The 12157-nt window shown below is 39.7% G+C and overlaps 1 protein-coding gene across 1 annotated transcript in view; it reads left to right on the top strand.

The window, feature by feature from the left end:
* CUNH11orf80 (chromosome unknown C11orf80 homolog) overlaps positions 1 to 12157 on the top strand; it is a 74376-nt gene that overhangs the window by 40791 nt on the left and 21428 nt on the right. Inside the window, exons 8-10 of the mRNA XM_021716454.1 lie at positions 6138 to 6288; positions 8158 to 8304; positions 11621 to 11742. Coding sequence (XP_021572129.1) covers positions 6138 to 6288; positions 8158 to 8304; positions 11621 to 11742 — 420 coding nt within the window. The remainder of the gene's footprint in view (positions 1 to 6137; positions 6289 to 8157; positions 8305 to 11620; positions 11743 to 12157) is intronic.

Genomic DNA, 12157 nt, shown 5'->3' with positions numbered 1-12157 from the left:
GCTCAGGCAATCCACTCACCTCAGCCTCCCAAAGGCGTGGGATTACAGGCTGAGCCACCGAGCCCGGCTTTAATTGTACATTTTAAATGGGTGAATCGTATGGTATGTGAATTATATCTCAATAAAGCTGTTTAAAAATTTTCCATGGATAGCTGACAGAATAATGATACTGTAAGCAAGATATAAGACATTAATAACAGATTTGAGGAATAAAGAGGATATATTTGGTTTGCAACATGTTGAGCTTGTGGTGCCTACAGGACATCCTTTGAAGATGGTAAGCAGTTATATAGAAATTTTGGTGTGGAACTTGAAAGTGGTTAGATTTAGAGATACAAAACTTTAGAGTCTCAGTTTCCTCTATAGGTAAGTGTAGTACAGTCCTGTATTTAGAGCATGGCACAGGAGTAAATGCTGAAGTCACCACTAGTTAGTTGTGTGCCTGAAGGCAATTTACTTAACCAGCCTAAGCTTTTGCTTCCTAAGCTTTAAAATGGGGAGAATGATGCCTACCTCATAGATTTATTTTCCCTTTCAAAAGTTGTTTTTCATTTGGGGGGGTTTGTTTGTTTGTAGAATTAACTATAATCATCCACGTGAAGCTCCTAGCATACTGTGTGACACATAATAAGTGCTCAATAAATATTAATAATTATTATTATATGATTGAAGCTGTAGGAATAAATGAAGTTATAGAAGAGTATGAAGAGTATGGTAGCTCATGCCTGTAATCCCAGCACGCTGGGAGGCTGAGACAGGAGAATCGCTCAAGTCCAGGGGTTCAAGACTAGCCTGGGCAACATAGTGAAACCTCATCTTTACAAGAAAACTCCAAAAATCAGCCGGGTGTGGTGGTGCTCGCTTGTAGTCCCAGGTATTCGGGAGGCTAAGGTGGAAGGATTGCCTGAGTTCAGGAGGTCAAGGCTGCAGTAAGCCATGATTGTGCTACTGTACTCCAGCCTGGGTGAGAGTGATCTCTGACTTGAAAAAAAAAGGAAAGAAAAAAATGAAAAAGCAGAAGAGACATAGTATGATGTCAGCTATCTGACATCAGATATCAAAAGATCCAGAATATCTTTTAGGGAAGAGGTGAAAACAGTATAGTGATAGACTATGCATGGGCATAAAACATGCTTTTTAAAAATATCTAGATAGTACAGAAGAATATAAAGTAAAAAATGTTCTTCCTCATTCCATTTTGTAGAAGGAATAAGAGAACAATTTTTTGTCTTCTTGGAGTTTACATTTTAGTAGGAAAAATTAACACATAGGCATTAGGTAGTGATAAGGGCAGTAGAGATAAATACAACAGATGAAGAGCTAAAGAATGTTATTTTAAATATGGTCAGTGAAAACTGTAAGGAGGTAATATTTAATGAAGAAAGTGCTAAGCTATAAAGACTTCTGGTGGGATTTCAGTTTCTGAAAATGGCAAAATAGATCATTTAGACCAACCATCCCACTGAAGGCCAAGGCTGGATGAAATATTAAAACACTGTAAAAGCATCAAAGAGCTAGTGAAGGGAAAGAATCTCTATGCCATGATTTAGGAGAGAATTGAATTACAGAAAGCTGAGCCCAGCATTGGGGGCTGCTTTTGCCCTGGGGTAGTTTGCCAATTAGAGCAAGCAGATGAGAGGCTAAGATGTATATCTGAATTAATACTGGACAAGAAAGCCAAGGATTCCAGGGCCTGCTGAGTTTGAGGATACTGGTTGTTTTTTTAGTTGAGTTGGAGTCTCACTGTTGCCCAGGCTGGAGTGCAGTGACACAATCACAGCTCACCACAGACTCATCCTCCTGGGTTCAGGTGATCCTTCTTCTTCAGTCTCCCAAGTAGCTGGTACTACAGGTATGCACCACCATGCCCAACTAATTTTTTAAAAATAAAGACAGGGTCTTGATATATATCCCATTCTGGTCTTGAACTCCTGACCTCAAGTGATCCTCCCACCTCAGCCTCCCACAGAGCTGAGATTACAGGCCTGAGTCACTGTGTCTTAAAATGCAGGAAAATGCCAGTATGAGTCCAACATATTTCTGACTTTTAAAATTATATTTTTTTTAGTTTTTTTTTTATTGAAGAAAGACTTACAGGCAATGACAATTCAGTAGCAATGAGCACTCCTAGTACTCAGAATGTGTTCCTCTAAATAACATTGCTCACTAAAAAGGAGAAACAGCTGATTCTATGCCTAGAGTAGAAATGTACAAGATGAACCTGGGTATCTTGTTGGGCCAGAAAACAAGGAAGCTGTCAAAGACCAATGAGATTGTGTCAAAAGGATTTAGGAACTTTCACTTCTGACCATGCTAGAATAATAGATTGGATTTAACATCCTGCTTTGAACAACTTTTTAATTGTTCTTTTGACAAATTATATTAAACAGCAGTTTCATATATTAGGTATATATGAAAACAGGTAGCATAGGACAGCAGTTCTGGAAAGAAGAGAAACAAGCAAATCCTATGATTGCACGACCATACTTCCTAAAGAGAACTTCCAGGCTACAGTGCAGGGAGGGGATACCCAAATAGAGTCTGGTGTATCTGAGTTGAGGAGATTAAAATACAGAGTTCATAGAGGTTCAAATAGTTAGAATTCATAGGAAAGAGTACTGAAGAAGAAAGACACAGAAACAGAAAGCTTCAGACAGAGAACAACCCCAGGAATAGTTTGTGTTTCCACCAGGCTGAATGAGAAACATATTTCACAGAGTATTAGGTAGAGTCCTCAGAAGGATTTGACTGGGTAGTGGAGAAGTTAACTCTAAACTGTAGTCTTCTTTGGCCCCACTTAATACAGCTTAGAAGTAAGAACCAAAAGCCTCAAATTATTTTCATGTAGTTTTACAGCTTCACAAGTTCAAGAATATTTAGAGAAATACAAAAATATCCTGCACCCAACAAGGGAAACTTCACAATGCCTGTCAGCTAATAAATTATTTGGCTTGCAAAGAAGCAGGAGAAAAGGACCCATGATGAAGAAAAGAATCAATCAGCGGAAACTCACTCAGAAATGGCACGGATGATAGGAAACACGGACATTAAAATAGGTACAGTTGTATTCCATATGTTGAAGAAATGAGAGGAACAACTGAGCATATTAAATAAAGACATGGAAGATTTTTTTTAAAGACCAAAATTGAACTTCCAGGAATAAAAATTACAATTTTTAGGATGAAAATGCACTGAATGAGATTAATGGAAGATTTACAACACATTGCAGAAGAAAACATTAGTGAACTTAAAGACACAGCAATAGAAACTACCTAAAATGAAACACAGTGAGAAAAAAAAAGACTAAAAGAAATGGGCACAGTGGCTCATACCTGTAATCCCAGCACTCTGGGAGGCCAAAGCAGGAAGATTACTTGAAGGCAGGAGCTCAAGACCACCCTAGGCAGCATAGTGAGACCTCACTGCTTAAAAAAAAAATTCGCTGAGGAGTGATGATACATGCCACTAGGGAGGCGAGGGTGGGAGGATCACTTGAGCCCAGGAGTTTGAGGTTGCAGTGAGCTATGATTGTGCCACTGCACTCCAACCTGAGTGACAAAGTGAGACCCTATCTTTAAAAAAAAATGCACAAAGCATCAGTGAACTGTGGGATAACTTCAGGTGGCCTAACTAAGGAAAGTGTAAATTGGAGTTCGGAAAGGAAAGAGGAGAGATGCAATATTTGAAGAAATAATGCTCCCAAATTTCTAAATTTGATGAAAATTATAAGCCTGCAGATCCATGATCAATGAACCCTAAGCATAAGAAATATGAAGAAAATTATACCAAGACATGATGTAATCAAATAGCTTAAATCCAGTAACAAAAAAATTAAAAGTATCTGGAGATTTTTGAATGACATGTTATATATAAAGAAACAAAGAAGAATTTTAGCAGATTTTTTTGTTGGAAACAGTGTTGACTAGAAGAAAGTGGGGCAACATCTTCAAAGTACTGACAAGAAAAAAAGAAAACTGTCAACCTGAAATTCTATAACCAGTGAAGAATATTTCAAAATAAGCAAGGTGTGGTGGCTCATGCCTATAATCCCAGCACTTTGGGAGGCTGAGGCAAGAGGATTGCCTGAGTCCAGGGGTTTGAGACCAGCCTGGGCAGCTTGTTGAGATCTCGTCTCTACAATAAATCAAGAAATTAGCCAGGTGGCACATGCCAGTGGTTCCAGCTACTTGGAAGGATGAGGCGGAAGGAACACCTGAGCCCAGCAGGTCAAGATTGAGGTGACCATGAGCAAGGCACTGCACTCCAGCCTGGGTGACAGAGTGAGACTCCAACTAAGAAAAAAAAATTAAATTTTAAGTTTCTTATCCAAAATAGAATCCAAAAATAGAAAAGAGGAAAAAGAAAACAAAGAATAACAAAAAACGAATGGAAAACAGATAACAAGATGATAGATTTAAACCCAATTATAGCTGTATTCATGTTTAATGTAAGTAGTTTAAAGAACCCACAATCTGGCTCTTCAGATATTCCACTCTTATCCTGAGTTTGGAGCATTTCAAAGGTCTCCTGGCCCTAAACAGTGAATGAGTTGACCTTAGTTCATGTGTTAATGCCTCCTGAAATTCATGAGGAAGACTTCATTTGTGGGTAACGCTTTCTTTTTTTGTGTGTGTGTGGCTTTCCATAATGCTCTAGTGCCCATTGGGTAAGAATTTTGATTTTCACACTTAATACCTTATGTTTACCCAATAGGAGGATGAAAACAAAGAAACATAAAACAAAGTATATATTCTCTTTAGCCTTGGTTCCAGGACTCCAGGTTATTGGAGTCTCATTCTGTCGCCCAGACTCCTGGAGTGCAGTGGCCGCTCCCGGCCACCACAGCCTCGACCTGCTGGGCTCCGGAGATCCTTCCGCCTCAGCCTTCCATGTAGCTGGAACTACAGGCACGCACTACCACGCCTGGCTAGTTTTTGATTTATTGTAGAGATGAGGTCTCGCCAAGTTACCCAGGAGGTTCTCAAACCCGCGGCCTCAGGCAATCCACTCACCTCAACCTCCCAAGGCGCGGGATTACAGGTTGAGCCACCGAGCCCGGCTAAGCAATGGTTCTTAATGGGGCAGTTTTGTCTTCAGAGGACATTTGACAATGTCCTGAGACGTTTTTGATTGTCATGGCAGGAGGGTCATGTCAGGAGAGGTGCTACTGGCATCCAGTGGGTAGAGGCCAGTGAGGCTGCTCAACATCCTGCAGTGCACAGGACTGCCACGCCCCCAAATGAAAAATTATATGGCATGAGAATGGGAAGTCCAGAGAAGGAAACCATCTCAGGAGCCCCCCTTCTTTTGTCTTAGTTAGAGAGCAGGGTTGGAGACAGTGAGAGGTAGTTTCCTTTTCTATTTGAATATACTCAAGTGCTTCCTAGATAATATCCCTTTGTATATACTTCTATGCTAGCATATATCACAGTTTGCTGGCCTTTATGTCTCTCACCTGTATTGTAAATATAAACTTAGGGATTGGTATATCTGGATATTCATCTTTGTATTGCCAGAACTTAAAATACTGTTAATCTGAAGTGCCGTTCAAATCAACGCTTGAATTAATAGGATGAATAAGTAAACTATCCCAATACTATACCCATAACTCACACTTAATAAACCCAGAATAAATTTCTGGGGATTCAGGCCAGGCATGATGGCTCAAGCCTGTAATCCTAGCACTTTGGGAGGCCAAGGAGAGAGGATTGCTTGAACTCAGGAGTTCAAGACTAGCCTAGGCACCATAGCAAGACCTCATCTCTATTAAAAAAAATAAAATAAATTTTAAAAAAGTCAGATGTGGTGGCACACACCTGGGAGGCAGAGGCAGGAGGATCGCCTGAGCCCAGAAGGTTGAGGTTGCGTTTATCTGTGATCCTACCACTACCTTCCAGCCTGGGTGACAGAGTGAGACCTCAACTCAAAAAATAAAAAAGAAATTTCTGGGGATCCTACTGTATCTATCTCTGGTGCCTCACACCTATCTTTGGTGTAGAAAAGGCTTAATATGTAATTGCATGGCACACTTGTTTATGTCTAGGAGTGTGAACCAGGTCAGTGTTATGTTCGTTTTTTACAAGTGAATGCATGGTTATGAGAAACTAAAATTTGGCAGTTTTCTTTAGCAACTATACATATTTCTGTATGGACCTTTGGGTCTGCCTCTAATACTGTCAAGTCGGGAGCAACCAATTACTACTTTCTTCAAAGACACCTCTTATTTCATTGACTGGAAAAAATACCATTTGTGTATGGTGCCCAATTTGGATCTCAGTTTGGACAGAGGTAAATCTCTCTCTCTCTCTCTCTGCACAGGAATGAAGAAACTTGAAGAATATTGAGAAAGGAAAGGAAATATAAATAGCAGGTGTATATAAAAATAGGACTCAGTGATCTAGTGGCCTAGGTTGGGGTGTTGGGGTCAGGGTCTGGCCAAGTTTGAGAGACCACTTGGAGTGAGGCAATCAGGTATGAAACAGGCAAAGTCCTATCAGAGCCTGACTATTTTGGCATTACACGTTAGTGCTGGTTCTCCTCTCACTTCTTCTGCTAGCTCCTCTATTCCTGATCCTTCTGTTAGGGACTTGTTCTTAGGGTTTCTGCTGTACCTTAATCTGTCAACTGTGTGACTTTAGGAAGGTGAGCAGAGGAGCAGTGACACCTTTGAACTATTGTGGAAGAGAAATGCTCCATAATGAAAGGAGAAAATCCACATAAAATTCTGACTCAAAAACAAAATTCCCTAGAAAACATTAAAACACAATATAAACGCAAGACGTAATAGTATTAAACCTAGGAAGCTGGATTCATGTTGAGTTTGAACCACATTAGTTTTGGGTGAATCATGCTAAAACTGAGTAGTTAATAACTGAGCCAACAATAAAACCGGGAAACAGGAATATGCAGCCATAGGCTGATGTCTAGAAAGTTTACAGTTTTGAGTTTGACTGTTGTTAGCTAGAATCCCTTGAAACTTAGAAGGTGGTCTGCTCAGTTGGATCCTGAGGAAGATGACAAGGAGGGAAGAGGTATTTTAGGGCTGTTATGAGGCGATGGAAGCCCCCTGTAGTGGGGCAGTGTCTCAGGGAGAATGATGGACTCTTCACCTAGGAAGTAAGCCTTGGAATAAGGTTCTTTGTTCTTGAGTGGGTAGTTATTCCAGAGGATGGCTATAAGAGGAGGCATCAGGTGGACAGGTTCTCTGGAAGTATATGGTCTTAACAGCTGGGATGTCATGCTATCAGGATTTTGAATAGAGGGATGACCTAAGTGAATTTCTAGGGATCTCCATATCTTTTTCGGTTTCATTTTTGTTTTCAGGCTTTGTTGGCTAACTTTATTTTTTGCCAGTTCATGATGCCTGAATGTACTCAGTTAACTTGGAAATGAATACTGTAGGAAATGTCCCTCATATCCTTCCCTCATTACTCTAAATGACAGAATCAGGGTCCACATGGAGGTACTTCTCTACATGGATCTGGAATGTAGGACTATCCTGATTATATTATAAAGGATCAAGGTGCTACAAAGTGACCATGGGGCACTGGATTACTTGGGAATACAAATAACCCAGTATTGGGATTAAGAACACAGATTTTGAAATCAGTCTAGTAAATTCTAAAACTCAGTTCCACCATTTACTAGCTCACATTGAGCAAGGTATTAAACCCATCTGTGCCTCTTTTCTTATTTATATAAGGGCATAAGAATAGGTCCTACCCCATAGTGTTGTCATGAAGTCTAAATATTGAGATAGTACCTAAGAATTTGATATGGTACCGAGCATGTAATATAAGTTAACTGTATTATTATGATCAAGTTGAATCTGACTTCTGCCTCTTACGAGCCATACCTGCCTTAGAAAGTTGTACAAGGAATTGATGAAGTTATTGTGTAGTACTTCTCAGTAAATGCATGGGAGTGCTGTTTGGTTTGCATTTTATATACCCAATTGTTATTTTGATGTTCTTCCTGTGAGTCACTATTATTTGTTTCTGTCATATGAATAGAGAAACAAGTTCAGGATGGGAAATGGGTGTTCATATTTAGATCTATGCTCAGATCCTTCTTTGTTCAGGATATAGGTTCTTTAACCACTTAGTATTTTGAGGGCTTTACTAATCTTAGAAGTGTATGCAATATCTTGTCCTCTAGATTTGGTGCTTCCAGATGTGAGTTATCAGGTGGAATCCACTGAGGGGGATCAGTCTCAGAATATGGATCCTCAGGGACAGACTCTGCTGCTTTTTCTCTTTGTGGATTTCCACAGTGCATTTCCAGTCCAGCAAATGGAAATCTGGGGTATGTATATATAGGAGAGTGGGGCTGTCAGCTTGGGTGTGACAAATGATAAGAGAATAAAGAAAGGGAGTCTGTGTAATGCATATATCTGAATTAGATATATTTCTGTGAAGAATTTGTGAAGAATTTAATTTTCCTAATAAATTAAATAAATTGTGCCCTATAGAAAGGATTCACTTGCTGATGCATCACTTAAATGATGACATTTCCAGATCTAGTTAGCCAGATATCAGCAGACACTTCACATAATGCCCCCTAGGGATCAGTGGTTCTCAACCTTAGCTGTACAGTATATTACCTGGAGGGCTTCTAAAATTGTGTAAACCTCACCCCCAGAGATTCTGATTTCCTTGGCCTGAAGTGGCACTCAGGTCTCAGTATGTTTTTAAAGCTTCTTGGGTGATTCAGATGTGCAACCAAGCTTGAGAACTTTTTATCACCATGCTGCCTTTCCAGGTGGATTAAAGAAATGTATGCCTGTCCTTGTTCAGGCATGTAAGGGGAGGCCTTTGGTGTTTATCTAGTAGATGGACGATAAACTGTTATGAGAAAAATTTTCTCTGTTAGAAGTAAAGCAGTGGTTTCAGTTTGTGGTCCATGAACACATGCATCAGAATCACCTGATTATTTGAAAATGTGCAGCTTCCTGGGCCAATGAATGATTATTTCATTATTTTGCTATAATGTAAAAATCTGGTATGGCTCAAGAATCTGCGTGATTCTCAAATGATTCTTAAAGGTAGTAAAATTTTAAAACCACTGAACGTAGGCTGGAGTTGGCTTATGCATTCTAATCCTGGGACATAAATTTAAGTGTTTCTCAATGCCCTCCTAAACTTTGAGGGAAGTAACATGGAGAAATAGAGCTTATACAGGTTTGGAGAAAGGGTCATAAGCCTTCCTTTTGGTGCTTCTGATAAATTACTGTGTTATTCTTTCTGTGTGGGCCAATGTGTTTTCAGGGACTGTATTCTCCAGGTATACCAGTGCTGTTTGGTGTGGCCCTGCTTCCACCGAGTCATCAGAAAAAAGAGACTGCTTACAACCCCAGACTAGAAGTGTTCACACTGACTGGTGCCAACTATTTATTGAACAAACCATTCTCAGCTTTAGGATTCTTCCTGCTGTCTTCCTTCCAAGCTTCTACCTTTTCCCAGCACATGCTTTTCTCACATAGGAGAGAAGCACTGTTTCCTGGGCTCCTGCTTGCAGCTCTTAATTTGAAGAGCTGGTCTTTGGTGCCCCCATTGCCCCACTGATCAAGGCCAGGGAAATGGGAAATAGAAGAAACCCAAACTAATAGGCTCCAGCAAGGTGGTCCAATGTGGATTCCTAGGGCCTGTGCTCATATAGACAGCGGCTGATAAGAGCTGCAGCTTAGTATTGTGGAAAGGACTTCAGGTTAGAATTAAGAGACCCGGGTTTAATTTTAGCATTGATACCAGCTTCCTCAATGATTTTGGGAAAGCAAGTTAGATAGATCATCTGAGCCTCCTTTTTCATATATTTAGCATGAGATTTTTAGACTAGATAATATCAAAAGCCCTTCCAGGTCTAAAACCCTCTTAAGACTTAAGATCTGCTACCTTCTGGCAGGTTTTTTTTTTTTTTTTAAGATCTGCCAGAGGATAATCCTCAGATAACACAAGCTTGATACCATGTTGAGTTCTACTGAACATACCTTAAGAACTCAGATTCCTCAGAAACCAGCTATAGCTATCATTCTTGTAGTACTGTGATAATTTGTATACTTCTGTTTAGCTTAACTCTAAAGGCCTGCAGAATCTCAGTAGTTATACTCAGTACTGGATTTAAAAAGAAATTCATCAATGCGTTAGTAAACATAGTAAGTGTATTCTTAAATATTACACATCTGGTAGTTTAGGATTAGCCTCTGAAGAAAAGTCACAGTGAGGGGAGGTAGATAAAGTAAAAATTTTACCTTTTCTTTCCCCCCTTCTTTCTTATATCCTTGAAACCTTTCTCCAGAGCTGCTGCTTTTAGAAAACAGATTGTACAAAGTTACAGTCTGTTTCTATGTGTCTTTTTTAAAAAAATCATTTAATTAGTCTTCTGCTTACCTTGTCATGGTTACTTTTCTACAATTAATTCACTATTTTGCCACAATGTCAGAAGCATCTGGTGGTATCAGCAGTTTTAGGTATGAACTTTGGCTTTTTAAATTAAATATCTGCTTTTTAAAAGTGCTTGATTTCTTGGAGCTATTCTTAGGACCAAGCAATGGAAAATAGTAATCCAGATGATATATAATCATAGCAATATTTTCCCATTGAATATTGCAGTGTGCATTTCAGAACACTTCACATCCATTATCCTAGTTTATACCTGTGAGAGTAGGTGATATAAAGCCATTTTTCTACACTGAAGAACAGTGAAGTGACTTCACCACCACTAGGTTGTGGTAGAATCGACCCTAGAGTCTATGTGCTCCTGACTCTCCTTTTGAGCTTGCCGCATGCTTGTTACCTTCCCTGCCAGGAAAGTATTATGGTGTCTTGTGGTGGAAAATGTTCTTCTGACTTGCATTTCTAATGCAGTCCTGAGAAAAGCCAGCCAGCCTTAGGCTACTTCACCATAGTATCTTTGAACAGACTATCTAAGAAGAGTAGAAGAACACTGAAAACACAAAGAATCAAGATGCATTTTCTTCAGGTGACCTTTAAAGTGAATTTGGCTTCCTGGGTCTGCTGCATCAGGATCATTAAATGGCAGCCTATTGTTTTTGATGCCATCTTTTTGCCCGTTGCTGTCACATGTTCGCTTTTCTGAATGAGTGGTGCCTGTGATTGCTTTAACAGGGACAGCCCCCTATTAAAATTGACCTTATTACCAACAGTTATCAGAATCACCTTTGTGAGTTTTAACCTTTTCTTTGCCCCAGAATAGCTGAAAGAACTGTCACAGTAGTGATGCTCAAAGAGCAATACAGTAGTGTTAGACACACACTCTAGGGGCTTTTCCTCTCCCTCTTTTTCCTCTCCTTTGGAAGTTGTCAGTATTGTTGTTTACAGAACGTGGCATATATTTCTGCTACGAATTAAACATGATCCCTCATTTTTTTCTTCAAAAATAATATCATTATTCACTTTAATTTTCCTGAGCTTTCTTCATTTTAAAGTGGGAATTGAGTGGGTTTATAAGTTGCTGGGGAGTTTTGTCTAAAAAAGTAATTATTTGTGAAAGAGGCATCTTTCTCCCCCCATCCCTGACTCAGAGCACAGAGGACAATGGGGGATTTCATAAATCTTGAAGTCATCATCTTTGCTCATGGTTACCAATATTCTCCTCCCCTTAGGAGTACATACTTTGCTCCCAACTCAACTTAGTGCCATCCTTGTGCAGAACCACAGGGTAGTGCAAGATTCCATACAGTTTGCTGTGGACCAAGTCTTGGAACAGCATCACCAGGTTTCCAAGGTAATAAAAAATTTACAGCCTCTTTTCTCTATTCACTAAGAAAAAGACAGCAAGAGCTCTTTTTCCTTTATTGTCCCTTTGTCTCCTCTTCTGTCACTTGGGGTGATCTTGTAACACTGCATCTAACCTTGGAACTCATTCTTTAACTTAGATGGGTGACTGTAACCAGCTTGCTCAGTCTTACCTCCCAGTAGGTATGTTTAAGTAAACAGGGAAACAGATAATAGAGGAAAATAACTGATAATGTGCCTCTTCCTTATCTATACTATATCCCCCCTTCTCATGCATACTTCTGGAGCTGCTGTTTTGCTAAATCCCCCATTATCCTAATTCTTTATAATACCACTTTCTGAATTCACCCATCCTGTGTACTCTTGATAACACATTTCTTATTCCATATGGCTCCCTTTTCAGG

Source organism: Carlito syrichta, unplaced genomic scaffold (assembly GCF_000164805.1).
Source record: "Carlito syrichta isolate Samal-C Ts95f unplaced genomic scaffold, Tarsius_syrichta-2.0.1 Scaffold308818, whole genome shotgun sequence".
NCBI lineage: Eukaryota > Metazoa > Chordata > Mammalia > Primates > Tarsiidae > Carlito > Carlito syrichta.
Note: the sequence above shows the minus strand (reverse complement) of the source record. Positions and strands in the feature narration are given on the sequence as shown.